This window comes from Merops nubicus, unplaced genomic scaffold (assembly GCF_000691845.1).
Source record: "Merops nubicus isolate BGI_N331 unplaced genomic scaffold, ASM69184v1 scaffold242, whole genome shotgun sequence".
In the NCBI taxonomy this organism is placed as follows: Eukaryota; Metazoa; Chordata; class Aves; order Coraciiformes; family Meropidae; genus Merops; species Merops nubicus.
Genome location: NW_008594018.1, coordinates 1 through 21,867, shown reverse-complemented (window position 1 = coordinate 21,867; position 21,867 = coordinate 1). Strand labels below are relative to the sequence as shown.

Genomic DNA, 21,867 nt, shown 5'->3' with positions numbered 1-21,867 from the left:
CACCTCGGCCGAGCCACCCGCACGCTCTGAGCAGCCCCGCAAGCAGCGGCAGCCGGACTCGGCACACACAGGAAATTTCATTGAGATGTTCTTGAGCTGGAGAGAACTGCGAGCACCCCCAGGAGGTGAGATGCTGCCAGGGAGCTGTGAAGGGAGCTGCAGCACCCCACCAGGCACCCCGCGGATGAGCGACGCTTCAGTCCCCACCCCTTTGGGGTACATCTGCTGGGGTTTTTTTCCTTAGAGCATCCCCAGGAGGAGCTTAGAGCAAACTGGTCCCTCTGTGTGTGTTTTCGGGGTGCGCAGGAGGATGCTCGCTGTGACAGGGATGTGGGTGCTGAGCTGTGAGGGGTTGGGTGCTGATCCCCATCCCTTCCCTGGCAGGAGCCAATCCCTTGGGGTCAATCTTCAGCTTGCTTCATTAAAACACACTTTGCTTGGAATTATTGTTTTTCCCATGAGGATCAGGTGGACAGAAAGCCCCCTGGGATGAATGGGAGGAAGGTCCAGGGAAGGGTAACTCAGAGTGGTGCCAGTTCAAGGAAAGGAATGCTTTCCCCAGGAAAAAAAAAGTGGAAGAAAAGCATCCTGTTTACCCTGTTTAAATGCCTTTACTCTGCCCTCAAACAGCAAAGCAACACCGTGGGCTGACTGACATAACTCCTTTGAATTCAAAAGCTATCACAAAAATCTCCAGCTGCAGTTGAGAGTCACCTCACTTCACCGTTGTTCCCAGGAACACCCAGGGAATACCGTTGTTCCCTGGAAAGTGATGCCTGGAGACACGTGGAGGTTTGAAAACCACAGGAAACCTCACTGCTAACCTGCTTGAATTTGGAGCGTGCAGTGAAATAGAAAAGTAGCTAATTACTGTGTGGCTTTGTGGTTAGTACAGCAAACACGTCCGCGATGCTTTCATCAAAAAATGTAACCCTTGTCTGGCCAGAAGAAGTTTGTTGCTGTGGGAAGGTGCAGGCACAAAGTCCAGAGGCTCCAAGAAAATGGTTTCTCATCCAGAGACCCCATCTCTGAACTGAGCCCTTAGGCAGGATGGAACATTCTTGTCATCTCCCCATCCCCAGGTGTGTCCCCACAGTGACATGCCTGGAAGACAGCCTTCAGTAAGGACATCCAAGTGCCTGCACAGGGCCAGATACAGCTGGAAGAGGGACAGGACAGGCTGAGCCTGACCGGTGTGGAAATTGTGGTCAGCAGGTAGATGATGGGACCTGCAGGAGGTCATCCCAGTTGTCCAAGATGCTCATTTTTGTTCTTCCCCTGAGCTATGGCAGCATCATCTCCAGATATTTTCCACCCTGCCACGTTGTCACCCTCAGTTATAACAACCAAGGTGTTCCAAATGTCAAGGTGAGGACTTGCACATGCCTCCTCCAAAGGCAGCAATGCATGATGGGTTTAAGCCTCTGTCTTTCCCTCTGCCACAGGCTGCTTCCCACTTCTACCAGGAATGGTAAAAGCTGTTTGAAAAGGAGAAGGATCCCATAGAAATGTGCTTTGCTTGTGAACAAAGGTGTGATTTCACCTCTGTATGTTTATCTCTGTATCAAACCATTACATGGAGATGCACCTGCAGCCATGGCTCATTTCATTTTGAGCCTTGCATCCTGTTTGTCTCTCTTGGCAGGGTTGAGCCCACATTGGTCATTGACCTTGACAGGTCCAGCCTTCCCCAGGCAGCTCCATAGGTTGTGGAGTCGAGTACGTCTATGGTACTTAACCTGATGTCCCCATGTCCCACAGGCCACCACCACCGTGTATGTCACCGTCCTGGATGAGAACGACAACGCTCCCGCTTTCCAGCAGCAGCTCTACGAGGTGACCCTTGATGAAGGTCCCGCCACACTCAACGCCACCCTCGTCACCGTGCAGGCCCTGGACCAGGACGAGGGACCCAACGGCACAGTTGCGTACGCCATCACCGAAGGCAACATCTTGGGTACCTTCCATATCAACAGCACCACGGTCAGTAAGGACACCAGCCCCATCCCAGACGTGTCCATGTCCTGCTCCCTTCACTCCTGGCCGCTCTCCCCTCTCCTCGCAGGGGCAGATCCGCACGGTGAAGGAGCTGGACTATGAGATCAGCCACGGGCGCTACACGTTGATCATCACCGCCACCGACCAGTGCCCCATCGTCTCACGCCGGCTGGCGTCGACTGCCACGGTAGGGAGCTGCCAGCAGGGTTGCAACACCGTGGCCTCTTTGGGGTCGAGGAGTTCCCCCTCACATGAGTGGTTTCACATCTCCTTCCCAGTGGTCACCCATTGCTTTTTCCCAGTTTGTCTAGATGCTGTCGCCCTACTCCGTCACGGGGGTTGCAAAACAGGGACGTGGGCAAGGGACATTTGTGGGTTCATTAACCCAATTATTTGGTCCTGCAAAGACACAAACGAAGAAATTCCCGGAACTGCTTTTAAGTTGCACTGCATTGTCTTTAGAGGTCCCCTTGATTCTTCTTGCCTGAAGGGAGAACAGATAGTAAAGCGTTGCTAAAGCATTAATTTCTGTTTCATCTTTATCTTCTCAGATCATTTATATGCTTTTAAAATTTCTTATTTGTTCCTTATATGGAGGTTATTTAAAGCCTCTAGTCATTTTTGTGACTTCTCTCTGTAGCTCTTCCATTTCTCCTGGACCGCAGCGACCTGAACTTAGTGCACTGCTCAAAGTGTGAGGGAGGAAGCCTAGCAACTCTGTAGTAAATGTTTCAGAAGAATTGAATACACTGATTATTTTCATGACCAAAACCAAAATTTGGCATGTTGTACAGCAGACACTGTCCATGCCCAGGCTGATTTTGGGACCTGCAGGTGGAAGAGATCAGTTAGATCTTCTGCCTTGACTCCATATAATGGACTCAGATATTGAGCCAAGCATTTGTAGTCCTCCAAAAGGAAATAAGTTTTTGTATGCAAAGAAAAAAAAAAAAAAGAGAGACTGAAGGGGAAATACCAGTATGGGAGACTTCCATGGACAAAATCTGTCCCTGTTAGCCTGGCAATGCTAACAGGCTCCATGCTTGGGCAGATGGGAAGCCTTTAGATGCGTGCCTCTCACACCAGTGGAGATGCCTTCCTGCATCAGGAAAAGAGCAGCAGAATCCTTGAGACCTGGAGTTTAACTGCCAGCAGGGAAGGGGGCAGCTGCTGGCGTGCTGCAGGCAAAAGCACAGCTTTCCCTGCTCTTGGCCCAAGCAGAGACATGCACTTGGAAACCCCTTCAGCAAAAAAAAGCTGGAAGGGATAGGGATAGGCAACGCCCTCTCTACTCAGCCCAGGAAGTTTCTGCCAGCATCATATGAAAACATAGCTTTTAGGAGGAGGTTAGTGATTATTTAAGATCCCGAGTGAAGGAAAATCCATCACCCTGGTAAGGCATGCCAGTGTTTGTTTTCCCCACTGCTAGAAAATGGAGCAGACTCTTACACAGACTCATTATTTTCAATATCCTTCTCATAACCACCTATACATGCCTATACACACCTATACAGCTCAGCCTTTTATTAGCCACTGCAGACTCTCTTCCTCAGGGAGAGTTTCTCCATCATGCAAGTTCCCTGAAGCCTAGCAAAGGGGATAATCTTCTTTGCAACATAGTTTTATATAGAGCTAAATAAATGTCTTTTATGTGATGGGACTCATTTTAAAAGCAAGACTCAGGTTTTTTGGATTCAATGGCAACCCCATGGTCTACTCTATCCTAAAACTGTTTTTTCCCCTTTTGAGCTCTGTAGAATTGATTTCTAGCCAGCTATGTGTGTCATAGGAAGGGATGCTAAAAGGGGAAACGTGCCAATGGCATTGGTGGTGTTTTGTTTTGGAATACAGATGCAAGCTGCAAATATTTTAAAGTCTGCTTATCATTAGGAAGAAAACCCTTGGTGGACAAGAAGGATTGTGCAAGTGTGCAGCTGGCTGCAGAGATCAGACTCATGGTTTTGTTAGTCACGTCCATGTCTGTGGTTTTGGTCTATCCAGCTTGGGTTTCACGATGTGAACGTGGAAAACATTTGGCCTTTGCATTGATTTCTCCATCATGGTGTGTGGCCCAGAGGTTGAAAAAGGGCCCACCTGTATGTGGCTGGAGTTTCATAGTGTCACTGTGGGATGAGCATGATCAGAAATAACTGAGTTTGAGTGTCCGAACTGGGAGCTGGATGTTCAGTGAACCCAGCAAAGCCAGAAATACAGGAGGTATTTTGTGATGTCACCTGTCAATGGCTAGCAGGCTGGTCTCCTGTTCTACCCCTCTTGTCTCGCTGCCCTCCACCCTCTCAACCTGACCGCAGGTGCTGGTGAACCTCAACGACATCAATGACAACCGTCCCACCTTTCCACGGCCCTATGAGGGTCCCTTTGACGTCACGGAAGGGCAGCCTGGCCCACGTGTCTGGACCTTCCTGGCCCATGATGGTGACTCAGGACCCAGCGGGCAAGTGGAGTACAGCATCATCGCTGGGGACCCTCTTGGTGAGCAGGGACCTGGGGGCATCACCACAGGGATAGAGGAAGGAGCAGAGTTAGATTAGATAGAAGGAATAAATTTTTACCATGAGGGTGGTGAAACCCTGGCCGAGGTTGCCCAGAGAGGTGGTCAATCCCTGGAACCATTTCAGGTGTGGCTGGCTGGAGCTCTGAACAACCTGCGCTAGTTGAAGCTCTCCTTGCTCACTGTAGGGGGGCTGGACTAGATGACCTTGAAAAGTCCTTTCTGACCCAAACCTTTCTCTGATTTTGTGATTCCTTCTGGCTGCCCCACGGAGGAACCTGGCTTGGGAAGGAGTGGGGCGGAAGCGTTTCAGAAAAGCCAGCCCCCCTCCCAGCGCTTCTGCGAATTCAGCCTTTCGACACCAGGAAATCCTGTTTTGAGAAACAGGAAACTTAACCTGTTTGTTGCCGGCCAGGGGGTGGTTGGGGGTTGTGCAAGGGAGGGAAATGTGCTAAACAATAAAGGCAAAAAAAAAACAGACCGCAGAAAGAGAAACTGAGAGCTGCAAGCTCACAACCCCTTCCCCTCACTCCCGTGGGGTTTGCAGTGTGGTTGGGGACTGAGTTGCTCTGCAACCCATGACAAAGCTGTAGTTCCAGTCCCACCAGCACCTCGGAGCAGGTGGCAGAGGAGCCATGGGCTTCCTGAACCACGGGGACATAGGGTGTCCCTTTGTCAATGGGTGGTGACTTTAGCCCATGGTATCTGGAAGGCAGAGCCCAGTTCTATCTCCCAGCTGATCCTGCTCCAAAGCTTCTCCAGAACAATCAGGATGTAGCTCCTTGGTTTGTGGGGGTCAGTGCTGTGCAGCCCACCTTGCTCTGACCATCACAGGGCATGGGTGTTTGGAGGGCAGTTGGCATCTTCAGAAGGGCCTGGCCAAGGGGCATGGGCACCTCTTATATGGCCATTCAACCCATGCCCTGCTCCTGCTTGTACCTGGGGATGCATCCAGTCCCCAGCCGCACAGTCCTCCCATATCTACAGTAACAGGGGACAGTTTTGTCCCCAACCCCATCATGGTGCCTGTGCCCCAGCTCCGAAACAAGCCTCTCCCCTGGGAGCTGGGCCACTGGGAGCAGCACAGCACGAGCCAGGGCCCCGCTGTCTCTGGCAGGGGAGTTTGTTATCTCCCCAGTGGAAGGGGAGCTGCGGGTGCGGAAGGACGCTGAGCTGGACCGCGAGAACATCCCCTTCTACAACCTCACCATTGCTGCGCGGGACCGGGGGGTGCCACCCCTCAGCTCCACGGTGAGTCCCTCAGGCTACTCCGGGCAGCTGCAGGGTGCAGCCCACATCTTCATCCCGGTGTCTGCCTTCAGTCTTCTCCCATCTTCCTCCTTCCCCTTGTCCCTGGGGCTTTCCTTCTCCAGACTGTATTGGCTGGAGTGGGGAAACCCACCGCTTGCCCAAGGTGGCAAAAAAAGGATGGGAGGGATGGAAACAGGTGTCACGTGTCCTTACCTCTTCTCTCCCTGGCAGATCCTGGTGGGCGTCCGCGTGCTGGACATCAACGACAATGACCCTGTGCTCCTCAACCTCCCAATGAACCTCACTCTCAGCGAGAATGCCCCTGTCTCCAGCTTCGTCACCCGCATCCTCGCCCGGGACGCGGACAAGGGGCCAAACGCCCTCCTGACATTTGACATAACTGCAGGCAACACGGAGAACACCTTCTACATCAACAGCACCGTACGCCCCCGGGGGGTGGGATGCTGGGATGCAGAGGGTGGGCACCCCTAACCTTGGAGCCCTACCTTGCCTGGGCATCCATGGGTGCTGTCTGGCAACCTTGCCCTGGCAGGAGGCATGGCGTGGGAAGCGCATCTCACATCCCTTGTACCTCTTTTCCCCCTGTTGATTTTCTTGGTAGAGCGGAGTCATCTATGTAAACCGCCCACTGGACAGGGAGCGGGTGGCAGAGTACAGGCTGACCATCACGGTGAAGGACAACCCCGAGAACATACGCAATGCCAGGCGGGTAATTACGGACACTGCCGGGGCCTCCAGCGACTCAGGCAGCAGGGATCATGGAGAAGGGGTTCCTGTAGTGGCCAAAACCAGGCAGTGCATTCACCCACAGCAGTTCCAATAGCAGTCTCGTCCCCCAAAAGGATCTAGGGGTGACAAAGTAGCGGTTGCAACCCCCTTTCCCAGCAGAGAACAGGCCCAATAGGATTTAGGGCAAGTCCAGCATCACATGTTGACTCCATGCAACAGCAGTAATGGTCACGGAAGGTGGAGCAAAGTTGAGCTGGAGAGCTAGGCGACCACAAAGACACTGGAGCATCCTTTGGGCCTGCAAAGATGTCCCACATATCACCTTTCAGAGTGTAGGCTGGGAAGGGACGCCCAGCACCAGGGTGAAAGTCCATGCAGACCCTCCAAGATGGTCTGGGGAGAAAAGCATCGTGGTTGCACAGGGCTCCACCTTTGACCAGCACCAAGCTGGAGGTAGGAGAGGCGGGAGGTGAGATCAAAGAAAGGACATTGCGGTCATCACCCTCTTGTCCCCATTTTCCTTTAGGATTTTGACCTGCTGGTCATTTCCATAGCGGATGAGAATGATAACCGCCCGCTCTTCACCCAGAGCTCCTACCTGGCTGAGGTGATGGAGAACTCACCCCCAGGTAGGTCTCTCTTTGCTCCCTTTCATGGCTTCTGGAGTCTGTCTTTGGGGCCAGGCGAGGGGAGGTGTCTCCTGGTTGTTGTGGAGGAGACGCCACTGAGCAGGGAAAGGCTGCAGGTCAGTGGGACAGGGATACTGAGTATGAGCAGCTCCTGCCAACTACCTGGGGAACTCAGCCTCTAAGAGAGCATAGCTTTGGTCCATGTTGCTGATGGAAACCCTTCCTGATACAAGTCAGGCAGAACCCTGCAAGAAATCAGCCCCATTTATCAACTGCAGATAGCAAGAGGTGCCCATGGTATGAGCCAGGTCTGGGGGACAGCCTTAAGTGCACCAACTTGCCTAACATCCCTACAGGGGATAGAGTCTCTCCATCACCAGCACCTGAAGCAATCTTGCTCCAGAAGTTAAAGAAAAAACAGTCTAGACTGGCCAGGTAGACAATTATTAGCCAAAGAGGTAGAAATAGTCTCCTGGGTTTTGTTTTTTCTTTGCCTTTCTGCCATTAAATTGCTCCCTGCTCCAAGACCTCAGGTAACTCAGGTGACCCTGTCTCACCATGTGAGGACATCCCAGGTGAAGGGTTTGGGTGCCTCCAGGTGCTGCCCTTGGCAGCAGGATGCTGGTGGCGCCCATCTGACAGATGTGTCTGTTTGTTTTTAGCTGGACGTCCCAAGCACCTCACCTGGGCCCCACGAGTCGATCTGCAAGGCTGCAGCAGCTGCCCCCCGCTGCCTCATGCCCCACCGTGCCCCTCTCTGTCACCTCCTCCATCCACCCATTGCTGTCCCTCATGCATTCACCAGGGTGGGAGTGGGATGGAGGGGCTCTGAAGGGGCTGCCACCCTCCCTAACCCTTATCATTCCATCCAGGGACTCTGGTCACAGTGCTCAATGGACCCATCCTAGCTCTGGACAGTGACCAGGGCAGCAATGCCGTGGTGACCTACCAGCTGCTGAAATCATCCCTGGACTTCTTTATTATCAACAATAGGACAGGTAGGGTGGCTCAGCAGGTCCCCAGCCCAGGGCCACCAGGCATCCATGGGGTCAGTTACCAGCTTTTTCCCTTCTCCAGGTGTTGTTTCGGTGAAGCCCGGCAGCATGATAGATCGAGAGGCTTTGCTGGACCATCACCTGGAGTTCATGCTGGTGGCTCGTGATGTAGGGGGACTGAACAGCACTGCCAGCCTGGTGGTGACCATCCTGGATGACAATGACAACTGCCCCATCTTCCAACCAGCATCTGTCACAGCACGGCTGCAGGAAAACAGCCCCCCAGGTCAGAAGAGGGCCGGGACCAGAGACCAGGATGGGCAATGGGTACACCAGAGGGTCCCCCTGGGACTGTGAAGGACATCCAAGGCTGGCCAGGATGGGGTTGAAGGGCCAATTTGGGAATCGGGGCTGCCCACATTGCTTGATGGCATTTGCCTCAGGACCAGGAGCTCGTTGCTGCTGCCCTCCAACCCTCGCTTGAGAGGGCTGTGTCCCCCCTTTCCAGGCTTCTTCATCCTCCAGGTGACAGCCACGGATGCCGACAGCGGCCTCAACCAGCAGCTGGATTACCGGATCGAGAGCGGCGGCCAGGACAGGTTCCTGATTGATGCTGCCACGGGGGTGATCCGCGTGGCCAACCTCAGCATCGACCGGGTGCTGACGGTGGTGGCCGTGGATCAGGGCACACCGGCGCTCTCGGGCACCGCCACCGTCAGCCTCTTCATCGATGATGTCAATGACTGCCGGCCCGAGTTCATCAACCCCATCCAGACAGTCAGCGTCCCTGAGTCTGCGGCGCCCGGCACCGTGGTGGCTGAGGTGACCGCCATCGACCGGGACCTCAACCCTCGCCTGGAGTACTACCTGCTGGAGATCGTGGCCCGTGACGACACGGACGCGCTGGTGCCTGACCAGCAAGGAGCATTCACGGTGGATTTTAGGACAGGTAGGAGAGTGGGAAGGGTCGCACAGGCGGCACAGACCCTTCTACTCTCTTCTGCTTCTTCTTCTTCTTCTCTGCCTGGAGGTAGGTGTCCGAGGCTTGGGGAGATGATGTTCCCCTCCTGCCTTCCCGCTTTCCTCCTCCAGTTGCCCCATCTCACCCTTCCTTGTCCTTTCTGCCCTGGCCAACTGACTTAATTAACCCTTTTCTTTCCTTTCTGGCTCTCAGCCCAGCAGGTTTGTCTCTGTGTCTGTGCTCGTTTCGCTCCCCGTGCCATCTGTCTCCTCCCTCCATCTCACCCATTTCCATCACAGGTGGCTCCACTGTGGGCCGGGTGCTGCTCAGCCTTGGCAGACTGGATGTGGGCATCCTCACTTCAGGGAGCAGGGTGGGGGACTCTGGGGTAGGTGGTGAGCTCTACCCTCAGGTAAGGAGGGCCAGGAGCTCCATACATCTGTTTTGGAAGCACAGAGGAGATCTGGGAAAGAAAAACACCCTTATTGGAAAGGATAGAGGACAAGACTCTTGAAGACACCCAGATGCTGAGCTAAGGTGGATGGGGGTCAAGTAGGAGAGCAGCAGCAGTTGCTCTCAAACCCCTCTTGTCCACACAGCCCAAACCCTTAGCTCTGACTAAGAACCTTTTAGCCTGGGCAGAGCTGAGCAGGCAGGAAGGCAGGAGGGAGGAGAAGTCTTCTCCTCGAGCTATCAAGTGTTTTCCCCATTTGGCCCTTTGGAAGTGCAGGGGAGCAAGTAGAGCGGAGGGTGCAGCTCAACTGATGCAAATCCATCTACTGTGGGTCCTCAGTAGGAAGGAGTGCAGGCACAGCTTGTGACCCCCATCTTCTTTGGGATTCCCAGGAGCTGTGAAGATCAAAACTCCCCTCAACCGAGAACTGGTGGCCACCTACGAGGTCACCATCTCCGTCCACGACAATGCCAGCGAAGTCATCGACCGCTCAGTCAGCGTGCCCAACGGTAAGGGTGGACTCTATCCAGGGAGTGTGGGGCCAGGGCTGGGAACTGCCCAGAGCTGCAACAGCCTTTCTGAGCCACCAGCACAGCTTCTCAGTAAGAGAAGTAGCCAGCAGCTTTCTCATCTCCCTCTCCATCCTGACCAGCAACATTTCCAGCAGGAGCAGTCCTGGACCAGCTCACATCAGGTTCAGGTTCTCCTCTGAGTCCTCTTTAGTGAACAGCCTGGACATCCCAGAGCTTCACTGAGGATGAGAGGACCGTGTGCCCATAACTGTACCATGGGAGACACCCATTTCTTCATTATCATGCTTTGTCACACTGCTCCTGGTAAATCCAGACCCGTGTGTGAGAAGGCACATACAGATCAGGAGTAGGTCTGATGTAGGTGAGACTGTCCTGCAGCTAGCTCTGCTGACTATTCCCATTTTTCTTGATGAACCAGCTCCATTTAGTTGGCTTTCTTGGAGTTTCATGTTTGTATCTTCACAGTCCTCCTTTCTTCCATCCGTCCTTCCCTCCTCCTTCTCACCTGTCCTCTTCCTTCCTTCTCTATGCCACGGCCACAGCCAAGCTGACAGTCAATGTCTTGGATGTCAATGACAACACACCACGCTTCCGCCCCTTCGGGGTCACCTATTTCACCGAGAGGATCCTGGAGGGAGCCACACAGGGCACCACACTCATCTCCATCTCAGCAGTGGACCCAGACAAAGGTGCCAACGGGCAGATCACCTATGAGCTGCTGACCCTTTCCCCAGAAGGCTATGCCTGCCTTGAAGACCAGTCGGCAGGTTGGTGGCCTAGGGAGGTGGGAGTCCTGGGGCAGGTTGGTGGCCTGGGACAGGTTTCTCATTTCAGGGTCTGCCATCCTCTAGGGAAGGTCGTGGCCAACAGGACGGTGGACTACGAGGAGGTGCAGTGGCTGAACTTCACTGTCCGAGCTTCCGACAACGGCTCTCCCCGCAGATCTGCTGAGATCCCTGTGTACCTCCAGATAGTGGATGTCAATGACAACAATCCTGTTTTCAGCCAACCATCCTACCAGGTGAGCTGAGTTTCTCTGTCCAAGTCTGAGTCAGGCTAGTCAGTGCCTGCCTGGTGAGGATGGGAACAAAGCTGGGGGTTCTTCAGGGATACCTTCTCTTCCCTCTGTCTATGCCTGAACCATATGAAGAAGATGGTCAACCCCCCAATGTACTCTTTGTGAACATCTTGTTCTGGGTCCAGCTGTGTCCACCCCTGGGTGGTGTCCACCTTTCGTTACTGCCCGCTAAAACAGCAAGTGATGGAACAACCAATCTTGCCTGCTCCTTTTGCTTGCAGAAAGCTGTCTTTGAGGATGTACCATTGGGTACAGTCATCCTGAGGGTCACGGCCACAGATGCAGATTCTGGACGTTTTGCTCTCATCCAGTACAGCCTGGGGGATGGAGAGGGCAAGTTTGGGATAAATCCCAACACGGTAAGGAGCCAACCAAGGCTGGAACAGAACAGGGGAAAGGGGCGGGGGGCGGCTGAAATGGTCCTACCCTGTGACTTGCTCCCACACCTCACCTTCTGCCCCTTCTTGAGTACCAGCTCTGGCAGACGAGGTCCACCTGAAGGTCTCTGTGTGCTGCAGGGTGACATCTACATCCTGTCAGCCCTGGACCGGGAGAAGAAGGATCACTACACACTGACAGCTGTGGCCAGAGACAACCCTGGGGATGTCTCCAGTAACCGTCGTGAGAACTCCGTGCAGGTAGGGTTCTCCTCGTGCCACCACCGCTCACGTGGTGGTCACCATCAAGAAAGTGTTAAACCTCAGGCTTTCCTCCCCAGCGAGTTTGCTGGTATCTCATGGAGGAATCAGGCAGAAGGAAAAGCATATGACACCAGGGTCTTCAGGATGGATGGCACAGGGGACTGTGTGCTGCAAGGACAGCACAGTAACAGGGTGGGGACAGAGCAGGAGGGGCAAGGGAGGGTGATGCTATTGTCTGCAAGTGCTCTGATGGGTGCCCTGGCCATGTTGGCCCCCATTGTTGGAAGCAGGAATTCAACTCAACAAATAGCAGGAAGGGCACCATGCTCTGGCAGCAGAGCCATGGGTCACAATAGGGGTATGGCCCCTCTGGGCTGCCCTGCCATCTTCAGCTTCACTTCACCCAGCTAGCTGTGCTTTGTTGAAGGTGTTGATCACAGTCCTGGACATCAACGACTTCAGGCCCCAGTTCAGCAAGAGTCAATTCAGCACCAGTGTGTATGAGAATGAGCCAGCAGGGACATCAGTCATCACCATGACTGCCACCGACCTGGACGAAGGGGATAACGGTGTGGTGACATATAGCATTGAGGGCCCTGGAGCAGGTAGGTACAAACACTGGAGGGCTCCTCCTCAGGGAGGAGAGCATTTGGAGGACATGTAGGGGCCAAGCCTACATCCTATGTCTTAAAGCTGGTTTGGAGCAAGGTTTTTCACACGCTCCTGGGAGCAGTACCGAAAGCATGGAGCTTTCAGTATTGCTCAACAGTTCCCAGTTCCTTGTGGTGTGGTATGTTACAAGGAATCATAGAGTTATAGAATTGGTGTGGATCAGAGGAACCTTTAAAGGTCATCTAGTCCAAGCCCCCTGCAGTGAGCAGGGACAGCTTCAACTAGAGCAGGTTGCTTAGAGCCTTATCCAACCTCACCTTGGACATTGCCAGGGATAGGGAATCAACATCCTCTCTGGGCAACCTTTGCCAGTGTTTCACAGCTTTGCCTGCTTTGGTCCCACAGCTTATCCTGGGTTTCTCCTTTTCTCTCCCCACCCCAGCAGGACTTACTGTGTACACAAGTGCGTCTTAGAGCAAACTAACTGCACACTTCAGATAAAAGCTAACAAGGGTTGTGGGTGGATAGTGTGAGTGCCTGAAATCCAATGTATCTCTGCACACCAAGGAGTGGTGGGAGCCAGGCAAAAGCCAGCAAAAATATAGAGGGGAATGGCAGAACTTTCATTTTCCTGAGACCTGTGAGCTCCCCTGACCACTGCCCACTGTCCCAGCCTAGGCAGGAGTGAAGCACAGCCAGGGGTGGCCTCAGAGCAGGGTCGTTGGTACTGCCCAGTGGTAGGAATGTGACAGTCGACAGGAATGCTCAGAAAACCCTGAGACCATCCACACCCCTGCCACTGGCAGTCAGCTCTGCTCCGTCCCCCCTCGACAGGGATTTCCCACCAGTGAGGGGTGAGCTTCAGCTGGTTTCCAGTTATAATCTTTCTGGTGCCAAGCATCCTGTGCCAGAGATACATTTTCTTTCTATCTATCCCCAGAGGCTTTCAAGATCAATAAAGACTCAGGGCTCATTAAGTCCCGGCGGCGCTTGCAGTCCTATGAGAGGTTCAACTTGACCGTAGTGGCCACAGACAAGGGGCGTCCCCCTCTCTGGGGGACCACCATGCTCCACATCGAGGTCATTGACATCAATGACAACCGCCCTGTCTTTGTCCGCCCACCCAACGGCACCATCCTGCACATCAAGGAGGTAAAACAGTGGCAAAATCTCATCTCCATCTCCACCAGGGGTGAAACAACACCTTGATTTAAAAGGCAGCAAGAAGGCTTGGGTCATGGGGCTGGAAGATCAACAACAACCCCTTCTCCAGACGTGTGAGCGGGGATGGTGGGGCAGTGCTGGGGAACAGAAACTCCAGCAGCACACAAAATAAGGAAACAGCCAGTGGCCGTGTGCCAAGCCTGTTTATAAACAAGGGCTGAAATGCTGACATTTCAGATGTTTCTCCTTTCTGGGAAATGGGGCTCAGCTCAGCCAGTTGCTGGCATGGGCGTGGAGCAGCCACTCTGCAGAAGGGACTGATGGCTCCACGTTTCCAGCCCTTGGTTGGAGCCTGCCAACCCTAATACGAGGGAGTTTGGAGGGGCAGGGGGAAGGGGGGGCTCACGTGCAGTGCTGGCACTGAGGGGCTGTCCATGTGCGAGCAGGAGATCCCCCTACGGTCCAACGTCTATGAGGTCTACGCCACCGACAAAGACGAGGGCCTCAATGGAGCTGTGCTCTACAACCTGCTGAGGACCGGGGCGGGGAACAAAGACTGGGAGTACTTCAGCATCGACTCAGTCAGCGGGCTGATCCAGACAGCCATGCGGCTGGACCGGGAGAAGCAGGCGGTGTACAACGTGAGCCAGGCAGCAGCGTGCCCGCGGGGTGGTCGGGGTGGTCCTCGAGGCTGGTGGGATGCAAGTGATGTGGTTGGGGATGGGTGTCAGCTGATACAGTCCTGAGGATGTCGCCCCTTAGCAGGAGCTAGGTGGTTATCAAGTGCCATCAGGGAGTTGCATCCTGGTGGAACAGCTCCCCGTTGTTAAATCCCTGCCAAATCTACCCCCACCCAGCTGTCCTCTCTGACCTTGCCTCGGTGGTGTCTCGTGGCCCTCGTGGCTTTTCTCAGGATGGCCCTTTTGCCTCTCCCCCCAGCTGATCATTGTGGCCTGTGACCAGGGCCAGCCAGCCTATGAGACCATGCAGCCCCTCCAGGTCGCACTCGATGACATCGATGACAATGAGCCCATCTTCCTCAGGCCACCCGTAAGGCACCAGGATGGAGTGGGTGGGACACAGGGGATGCTGAGATGTGGATGCTGGCGAGCATGTGTAACAGGACATGCACCAGTGGGCATCACCACGGTGGGGAGCATGATGGGATTTATCTGCTTATGTTTAAAGCCCCCCTCCCCAATGACCCTCCATTCTCCTGGGGTCTCTGGCAGAAGGACAGTCCCCAGTACCAGGTGCTCTCCGTCCCCGAGCACTCAGAGCCAGGCACCTTGGTGGGGAACGTCACTGGAGCAGTGGACGCGGATGAGGGCTCCAACGCCATCGTCTACTACTTCATAGCAGGTGGATGCCAAGCAGGGAGTGGTTGGGCAGCTCTGTGTCCCCTCACACACCCCCTGCCAATGGTTTCCACCACTCCCATCATCTCCTCACTGCCTTTCTGCCCCAGCCAACGGGCAATGTGGCATTTCAGAAATGCCAAGCACAAAGTGGGCTAACTTGGGACCTCTTTCTGCACTCAGCTGGGAACCAGGAGAGCAACTTCCAGCTGAGCCGAGAGGGGAAGCTGCAGGTCTTGCGAGACCTGGACCGGGAGAAGGAGCCCTACTACTCCATCATAGTCAAAGCGTCCAGCCAGAGGAACTGGTCCCCTCCCCGGGGCCAGCGGGCAGGCAGAGCCCAGTCCTGGGACCTCATTGGAGACCTGACCCTTCAGGAAGTGCGGATATTCCTGGATGACATCAATGACCAGTCCCCCCAGTTCACCAAGTCAGAGTATACAGCGGGTAAGGGGTGCCGGGGGCTGGTGAGGGGCACCAAGAGCCACAGATACTCTGGGGAAAATCCAGCCAGGCGAAGGGGCAGTGAGAGCCCACTGCAGGTCCCTGTCCCATCTCTCTCCCAAAGGGGTTGCCACGGACGCCAAGGTGGGGTCTGAGCTGATCAGAGTGGTTGCAGTGGACGCCGATGTGGGCAATAACAGCCTGGTCCTGTACAATATCTTGGGCATCCGCTACATCAAGCAGCACTCCAACGACTCTGAGGAGGTGGCCAACATCTTTAGCATTGGTGTGTACTGAGCATGCCACAAGAGCATGAGGCCATGGTCAGAGATGTTTCTATGCCCAAAGATGTCTCCATGGCCAGGGTCAGTAATCCTGGGCCTGTGACAAGAGTTCCTTCCTCCAGGAACCCTTGATGGCATCCTGCGAACCTTTGACCTCTTCACGGCCTACAACCCAGGCTACTTTGTGGTGGACATCATGGCCTCTGACCTGGTGGGCCACAACGACACAGCTATTGTGGGGATTTACATTCTGCGGGATGATCAGCGAGTCAAAATCATCATCAATGAGATACCTGACAAAGTCAGGCAGTTTGAGGAGGAGTTCATCAGCCTGCTCTCGAACATCACAGGCGCCATCGTCAACACGGATGACGTGCAGGTAACCATCCACCTTTGAGGTTGCTTCAAGGGGTAGGTAACCGTCCACGTGCTACTTGGGAGGTCTCATTTCAGGCTACTCTCTCTGAGTACCCTGAGCTCTGAAGGTGACAGATACACCTCAGTCTGATGTGTATCAAAGGGGTCTAGACCTACCCCATGCCAGGCTTGAGGGTCTTTTGCCATGCAAGCACACCTCAGGACATGCTCCAGGAGGAAACACCTCTCCTGCACTGCAGACCTTGCTGTCTCTGCCTAGTTCCATGTTGACAAGAAAGGTCGGGTGAACTTCGCACAGACAGAGCTGCTGATCCATGTGGTGAACAAAGAGACCAACCGCATCCTGGATGTGGAGCGGTACGTCACCTGGCCCATCCCCTGGCCCACTGAGTCCTCAGGGACCCTCATTAATATCAAGATGCCCAAGCAACCCTTCTCTTCCCAGGGTGATTCAGATGATAGACGAGAATAAGGAGCAGCTGAGGAACCTCTTCAGGAACTACAACGTGCTGGATGTACAGCCTGCCATCACCACCCGGGCCCCAGATGACCTCTCAGCTCTGCAGGTAACAGCCCAGCTAGGGCTAGTGGTGGGTGCTTCTTGCAAGTGAAGATCCTCCATGGCCCTCCATGGCCTAGAGAGATATTTCACCCAAATAAATTCAGGTAGGTGCCCACCACTGGGTTCTGGGTCCCTGCTGAGGGTTGCCACTACCCTTCTGTCTCTCCCAGATGGCAATCATCGTGCTGGCTGTCCTGCTCTTCCTGGCTGCCATGCTCTTCATCCTTATGAACTGGTACTACCGGACAGTGTGAGTAACACTCAGGCTCTGCCCTGCCAGTCACAGTGTCCCCATGGGCCAGGGGGACCCTGCATGACAGTACCAGCAAGCAAAGGAGGACATCAGCATCACAACACCTTCTGCAGAGGAGCTCAGCCTCGGTTCAGAAACTGCCCCTCTTTCCCCAAAATACCATAGAACCGCTTCTGTTGGAAGAGACCTTTAAGATCATCATGTCCAACTGTTAACCCAGCACTGCCAGGTCACCACTAAACCACATCCCTCAGCATCACATCTCCACGGCTTTGAAACTGTTTTGGGGAAGACACTTCTTATGCTGAACCTAAACCTGGTGCAGCTTGAGGCTATTTCCTCTTGCCCTGTTGCTTGTTCCTTGTGAGAAGAGACCAACCCCCACCTGGCTCCAGCCTCCTGTCAGGGAGCTGTAGAGAGTGATAAGGTCTCCCCTGAGCTTCCTTTTCTACAGGCTTAACACCCCCAGGTCCCTCAGTCACTCCTCACAAGACCCTTCACCAGCTTCGTTGCCCTTCTCCAGACATGCTCCAGCCCCTCAAGGTCCTTCTTGGGAGTAAGGGCCCCAAAACTGAGCCCAGGATTACAGGGGTGACCTCCCCAGTGCCAAGTCCAGGGGGATGATCCCTGTCCTAGTTCTGCCAGGCTTGCTGGCCACACTATTTCTGATCCAAGCCAGGCTGCTGGTGGCCTTTTTGGGCACCTGGGCACACACTGGCTCATCTTCAGTTGGCTGTTGGCCAGCACCCCCAGGTCTTCTTCCACCAGGCAGTTTCCAGCCACTCTTCCCCTAGCCTGGAGCATTGCAGGGGGCTGTTGTGACCCAAAATATATAATGGTTTTAATATTATATTTAATGATATCACCTCTCCCAGTCGAGCTCACCACCACCAGAGGGACAGGTGCTGTTTGCAGAGCTATTCCAAATCTCTGACCCCCTTTTCTTTCCAACATCTTCCTTGCTTTCTTCCCTGATTCACTCTATTTTTTTGCAGGCACAAAAGGAAATTGAAAGCCATAGTTGCTGGCTCCACCGGTGAGCAGTGGTGGGGGTTTTCGGGGTGATGAAGAAGGTGGAGAGGGTGCACGGGGAGACGCGGGGGATGTCAGCGTTGTGTAAATCAGAATTGGTCCAGCCCAGTGAAGCGTGATGGTGGGAGGCTTTTCTCAGCACCCAGGCTCCATCCCAGCGTGTTCCTCATGCTACTGATGCCTTTGTGGTCGCTGGGTTTCCATCCCCAATAAAGTGCCACCTCATTGTTTGCTTCTCAGCTGCCCTATAACACCCACCCCTGCCTTTTTCAGGAAACAGGGGCTTCATGGACATCATGGACATGCCAAACACCAACAAGTACTCCTTCGATGGGTGAGTTCTCCCCTCCCATCCCCTCCTCAGTTTGCCTCTTCACATCTTTGTAGCCAGGGACGCATGGGAGGTGGAGACACGATGCCTCTGCTCTGTGGAGGGATACAGCTAGGAAAGCCATGTGGAGCATAGCTATGACCCTTGTGCTTGCCTTGAGAGCTTCCAAAGCCAAAAGACCTTGTGCCTTCTCCTTTGTCTCAGCCAATAGTGGCCAAGCTTGGCGTAAAAAGAGATGACAGGTGAGTGTTGATCCTGCCCCTCTGCTCCACTCTGAGGTCACCCCCCTGCAGTGCTGGGGCAGCTCTGGAGTCCTCAGCACAGCAGAGACAGGGACCTGCTGGAGCAGGGCCAGAGGAGCCCCAGCAGTGACCCAAGGGTGGAACCCCTCTGCTGGGAGGCCAGCAGGAGAGAGTTGGGCTTGGTCAGCCCAACTCTGGGGCCTATAAGAAATATGGGGACAATCTTTTTATTGCAGCCTGTTGTGATAGGACAAGGGTTGATGGTTTTAATGTAAAAGAGGGGACATTTAGACTAGAGAGAAGAAAGATATTTTTTACAGTGAGAGTGGTGAGACACTGGCCCAGGTTGCCCAGAGAGGCAGTGTTGCATGAAGGGAAAGGATAAATTTGGGTAAGGGATAAATTTGGAAGGAAATAAATTTGGTAAGAGACAAATCCTCCTCCTTTCTAGCTGGTCCTCAGAGTCGAGAGGGACAAGGGGCTGCTGAACTTCTCTCTTAATAGGTTCAATGAGAGCCTTGACTATAGGTCTGACACCAGATGCACAAGCAGCCTTTTGCTGTAGGTCTGTTCATATTCAAAAACATCAGCTGGGTGCACAAATAGCATGGATAATTCCCACACAACATATGCAGAGTATTTAAGATTGCCAGTGATAAATGCATCAGCCTGTCCCTACAAATTGGTGCCGAAGTCTCATCCCACAAGTTAGGCCCTGCAAGGGATGATATTTATTACTTGTTCATGACTACTGTACGAGGTGTGGGGGTGGGACTGTGGTCAAACCTTTGTTCCACGAGCACAAAGCTTCCTTGGTCTCTTCTTCAAGGAGTAGATAGCTGCCATGAGATAGGTGGTAAAATGGGATGAACAGCCTTCGCTGCATTCCACAGCTCCTCCTCAGTGCCATGAGAACACAGACCACTGGATCTTCACCCAGCCTCTGTGTCTGCTCTGTCACAGGGTGTTAGTCAGCAGTGTTGACCTTTGCAATTTTCACTTGTTTTGTGCTTTCAGCTCCCAGTGGTAGAAGCCCCATCCCTGGAAACGTTCCAGGTCAGGTTGTCCAAGGCTCTGAGCAACCTGCTCTGGTTGAAGTTGTCCCTGCCAGTGCAGGGGGGGTTGGACTAGATGACCTTTAAAGGACCCTTCTGACCCAAACTTTTGTATGATTCTATACTGCTCCTCTCCCTCGGGCAGGGCCAACCCGGTGTGGCTGGACCCCTTCTGCAGGAACATGGAGCTGGCAGCACAGGCAGAGCACGAGGATGATCTGCCAGAGAACCTGAGCGAGATCACCGACCTGTGGAACAGTCCTGCCCGCACCCACGTGAGACAGAATCCCCAACACCTCCTCCCCATCCCTGATGCCCATTCCACCTCCTCAGCTGCTCTTTCCTCCCACAGGGGACCTTTGGCAGAGAACCATCTGCAGCCAAGCCTGAGGATGACCGCTACCTGCGGGCAGCCATCCAGGAGTATGACAACATTGCCAAGCTGGGGCAGATCATGCGGGAGGGACCCATCAAGGTGAGTGATGAGAGTGAGCATCCTCCACCAAGGGGGTCTTCTACTGCTACAGCTTCCAGGTTCACAGCTGCCGTGCCGGAGGGTGACGTTACTCCAAAAAATGCTGGGATGCGGCCAGCCTGCCTCAGACTAAACTGTGTCCCTTGGGTAACCCACCATCTCTTCCCCTCCGCCCAGGGCTCTCTCTTGAAGGTGGTCCTGGATGATTACATGCGCTTGAAAAAACTCTTTGCCCAGAGGATGGTGCATAAGGCCACTGCCAGTCAGGGGGACCGCTCCTCGGTCTCAGAGGTAGACGGGGTGTGCATGGGTGTGAGGAGATGCTTGCCGTGCCCTCTGGGATGCAGTGTGTCTTCCCAACCCGTGGCCACGGTCCCCCTCATTCAGTTGTTTCCCCATTCTCTGCTTGGCCAAAATGAGCCAGATGCTGGTTTGCCACTGAGGCTGCTGCTTCCCCACAGTGCCCCAGATCTTGTGACCTCCCTGTGTTTCCTCTGAGTATCAGCAGCACCCTCTCCCTTGGTCTCTCCCACCCCAGGGGAGGACCCCTCTCTGTGTGAGGTGGGCTCTGCCCACCACTTCCCCATCTCTCTGCTGAGGCTGGTCAAGAAGCTGGAGGTCCCTGCACACATGAAGACATCTTCCCTCTCCTCCGCTCCTCTCAGCTTATCAACCCAGCAGGTTTTTGAGGCAAAAAGGCTGGGACAGAGGGCTTTGGTACAGGAGGGCTGGTATGAGGAGAAGCAGCTGCTCCTTCTGTCTTCCCCCTCTTCATGGGGGGCAAAATGGGGAGCAAAATATGGGGCAAAAAAAGTGGAGCAGAGCAGGGGGATGGAAGACATCTTTCAACCCTTCTGCTGCCATCCCTCTTCACCCTTATCCCCCCTCTAGCCCCATCCATCCTTCCCGCAACTCCTTTCCTTGTCTGTCTTCTGCTCCACCACCCTCATATAACCCCAAATCCCAGCCCGGGTCCGATATCTCACCTTGGCCACTGTGGGGGCTGCTGCTAGACCTACCATCCAGATGTCAGCCAGTGCCTGAGCTGGGGGGGTGCTCACCTGATGAGTGAGCAATCTGGCTGGAGATCATCATCACGCTGGTGATCCTCATCACCACTCTCTGAGGCTGCTTTAGAAGAGAAGGGTCCCATCCCTCTTGCTGGGCTCCGGCATTGCAGGAGCTTTGGAGATGGGGAAGCCACGATCTGCTCTGGCCTCGGTGGTGATTCTCCAATCCATGGACCTATTGCAGCTGATCCAGAAGGAGCTGGAGGAGGAGGAGGACAGCCCTAGCCAGGGCAGCCTCCGCTTCCGACACAAGCAGCCGGTGGAACTGAAGGGTCCCGATGGCATCCACGTGGTGCACGGCAGCACGGGCACGCTGCTCGCCTCCGACCTCAACAGCCTGCCCGAGGATGACCAGAAGGTGTTGGGTCGCTCACTGGACACTCTGACCGCCGACTGTGGGAGCTACAGCGACCACAACGCCCGCACCGAGTCGGCCAAGTCCACCCCTCTGCACAAGATGCGGGAGGTGATCATGGAGAGCCCGCTGGAGATCACCGAGTTATGACAAGCGGTGCTGGTGGTGGTGCTCCTCTAGGCAAGCTGGGGCCAGCGGGGATGAAGCACGGACCAGAGAGGCCGTGGTGGGGGCTGGGGCCACCCCAAGACCAGTGCTTGGCCCCCTCTTCCCCTGCAGAAGGAGTCCAGGCCAAGCAGTGCGGTTCACTCTGGCAGCCTTGGAGAGCTTGGCCCCGGGAAAGGGCTCTCAGGACCAATATGCTTTTACTCGCCTGTCATTTATCCATGATAGCATTAAATTTTTTTTATTTTTCTTATTAAATTTTTTTTTAAAAAATAAAATAAAATA

General features: G+C 54.3%; 1 protein-coding gene across 1 annotated transcript in view; it reads left to right on the top strand.

Moving 5' to 3' along the window:
• Positions 1-21,567, top strand: part of CDH23 (cadherin-related 23) — a gene marked incomplete at its 5' end in the record, with an annotated part of 73,651 nt that extends 52,084 nt beyond the window's left edge. The window contains 32 exons of the mRNA XM_008935582.1: positions 1,762-1,983; positions 2,066-2,185; positions 4,311-4,491; positions 5,628-5,761; positions 5,993-6,202; positions 6,384-6,491; positions 7,038-7,140; positions 8,013-8,138; positions 8,218-8,421; positions 8,644-9,084; positions 9,943-10,059; positions 10,626-10,850; positions 10,935-11,104; positions 11,383-11,520; positions 11,680-11,799; positions 12,230-12,407; positions 13,355-13,566; positions 14,025-14,219; positions 14,518-14,628; positions 14,811-14,940; positions 15,120-15,383; positions 15,505-15,666; positions 15,787-16,043; positions 16,302-16,399; positions 16,488-16,608; positions 16,775-16,854; positions 17,853-17,893; positions 18,163-18,223; positions 19,663-19,792; positions 19,870-19,992; positions 20,170-20,283; positions 21,247-21,567. Coding sequence (XP_008933830.1) covers positions 1,762-1,983; positions 2,066-2,185; positions 4,311-4,491; positions 5,628-5,761; positions 5,993-6,202; positions 6,384-6,491; positions 7,038-7,140; positions 8,013-8,138; positions 8,218-8,421; positions 8,644-9,084; positions 9,943-10,059; positions 10,626-10,850; positions 10,935-11,104; positions 11,383-11,520; positions 11,680-11,799; positions 12,230-12,407; positions 13,355-13,566; positions 14,025-14,219; positions 14,518-14,628; positions 14,811-14,940; positions 15,120-15,383; positions 15,505-15,666; positions 15,787-16,043; positions 16,302-16,399; positions 16,488-16,608; positions 16,775-16,854; positions 17,853-17,893; positions 18,163-18,223; positions 19,663-19,792; positions 19,870-19,992; positions 20,170-20,283; positions 21,247-21,567 — 5,217 coding nt within the window. The remainder of the gene's footprint in view (positions 1-1,761; positions 1,984-2,065; positions 2,186-4,310; positions 4,492-5,627; positions 5,762-5,992; positions 6,203-6,383; positions 6,492-7,037; positions 7,141-8,012; positions 8,139-8,217; positions 8,422-8,643; positions 9,085-9,942; positions 10,060-10,625; positions 10,851-10,934; positions 11,105-11,382; positions 11,521-11,679; positions 11,800-12,229; positions 12,408-13,354; positions 13,567-14,024; positions 14,220-14,517; positions 14,629-14,810; positions 14,941-15,119; positions 15,384-15,504; positions 15,667-15,786; positions 16,044-16,301; positions 16,400-16,487; positions 16,609-16,774; positions 16,855-17,852; positions 17,894-18,162; positions 18,224-19,662; positions 19,793-19,869; positions 19,993-20,169; positions 20,284-21,246) is intronic.
• Positions 21,568-21,867: the final 300 nt, after the last annotated feature.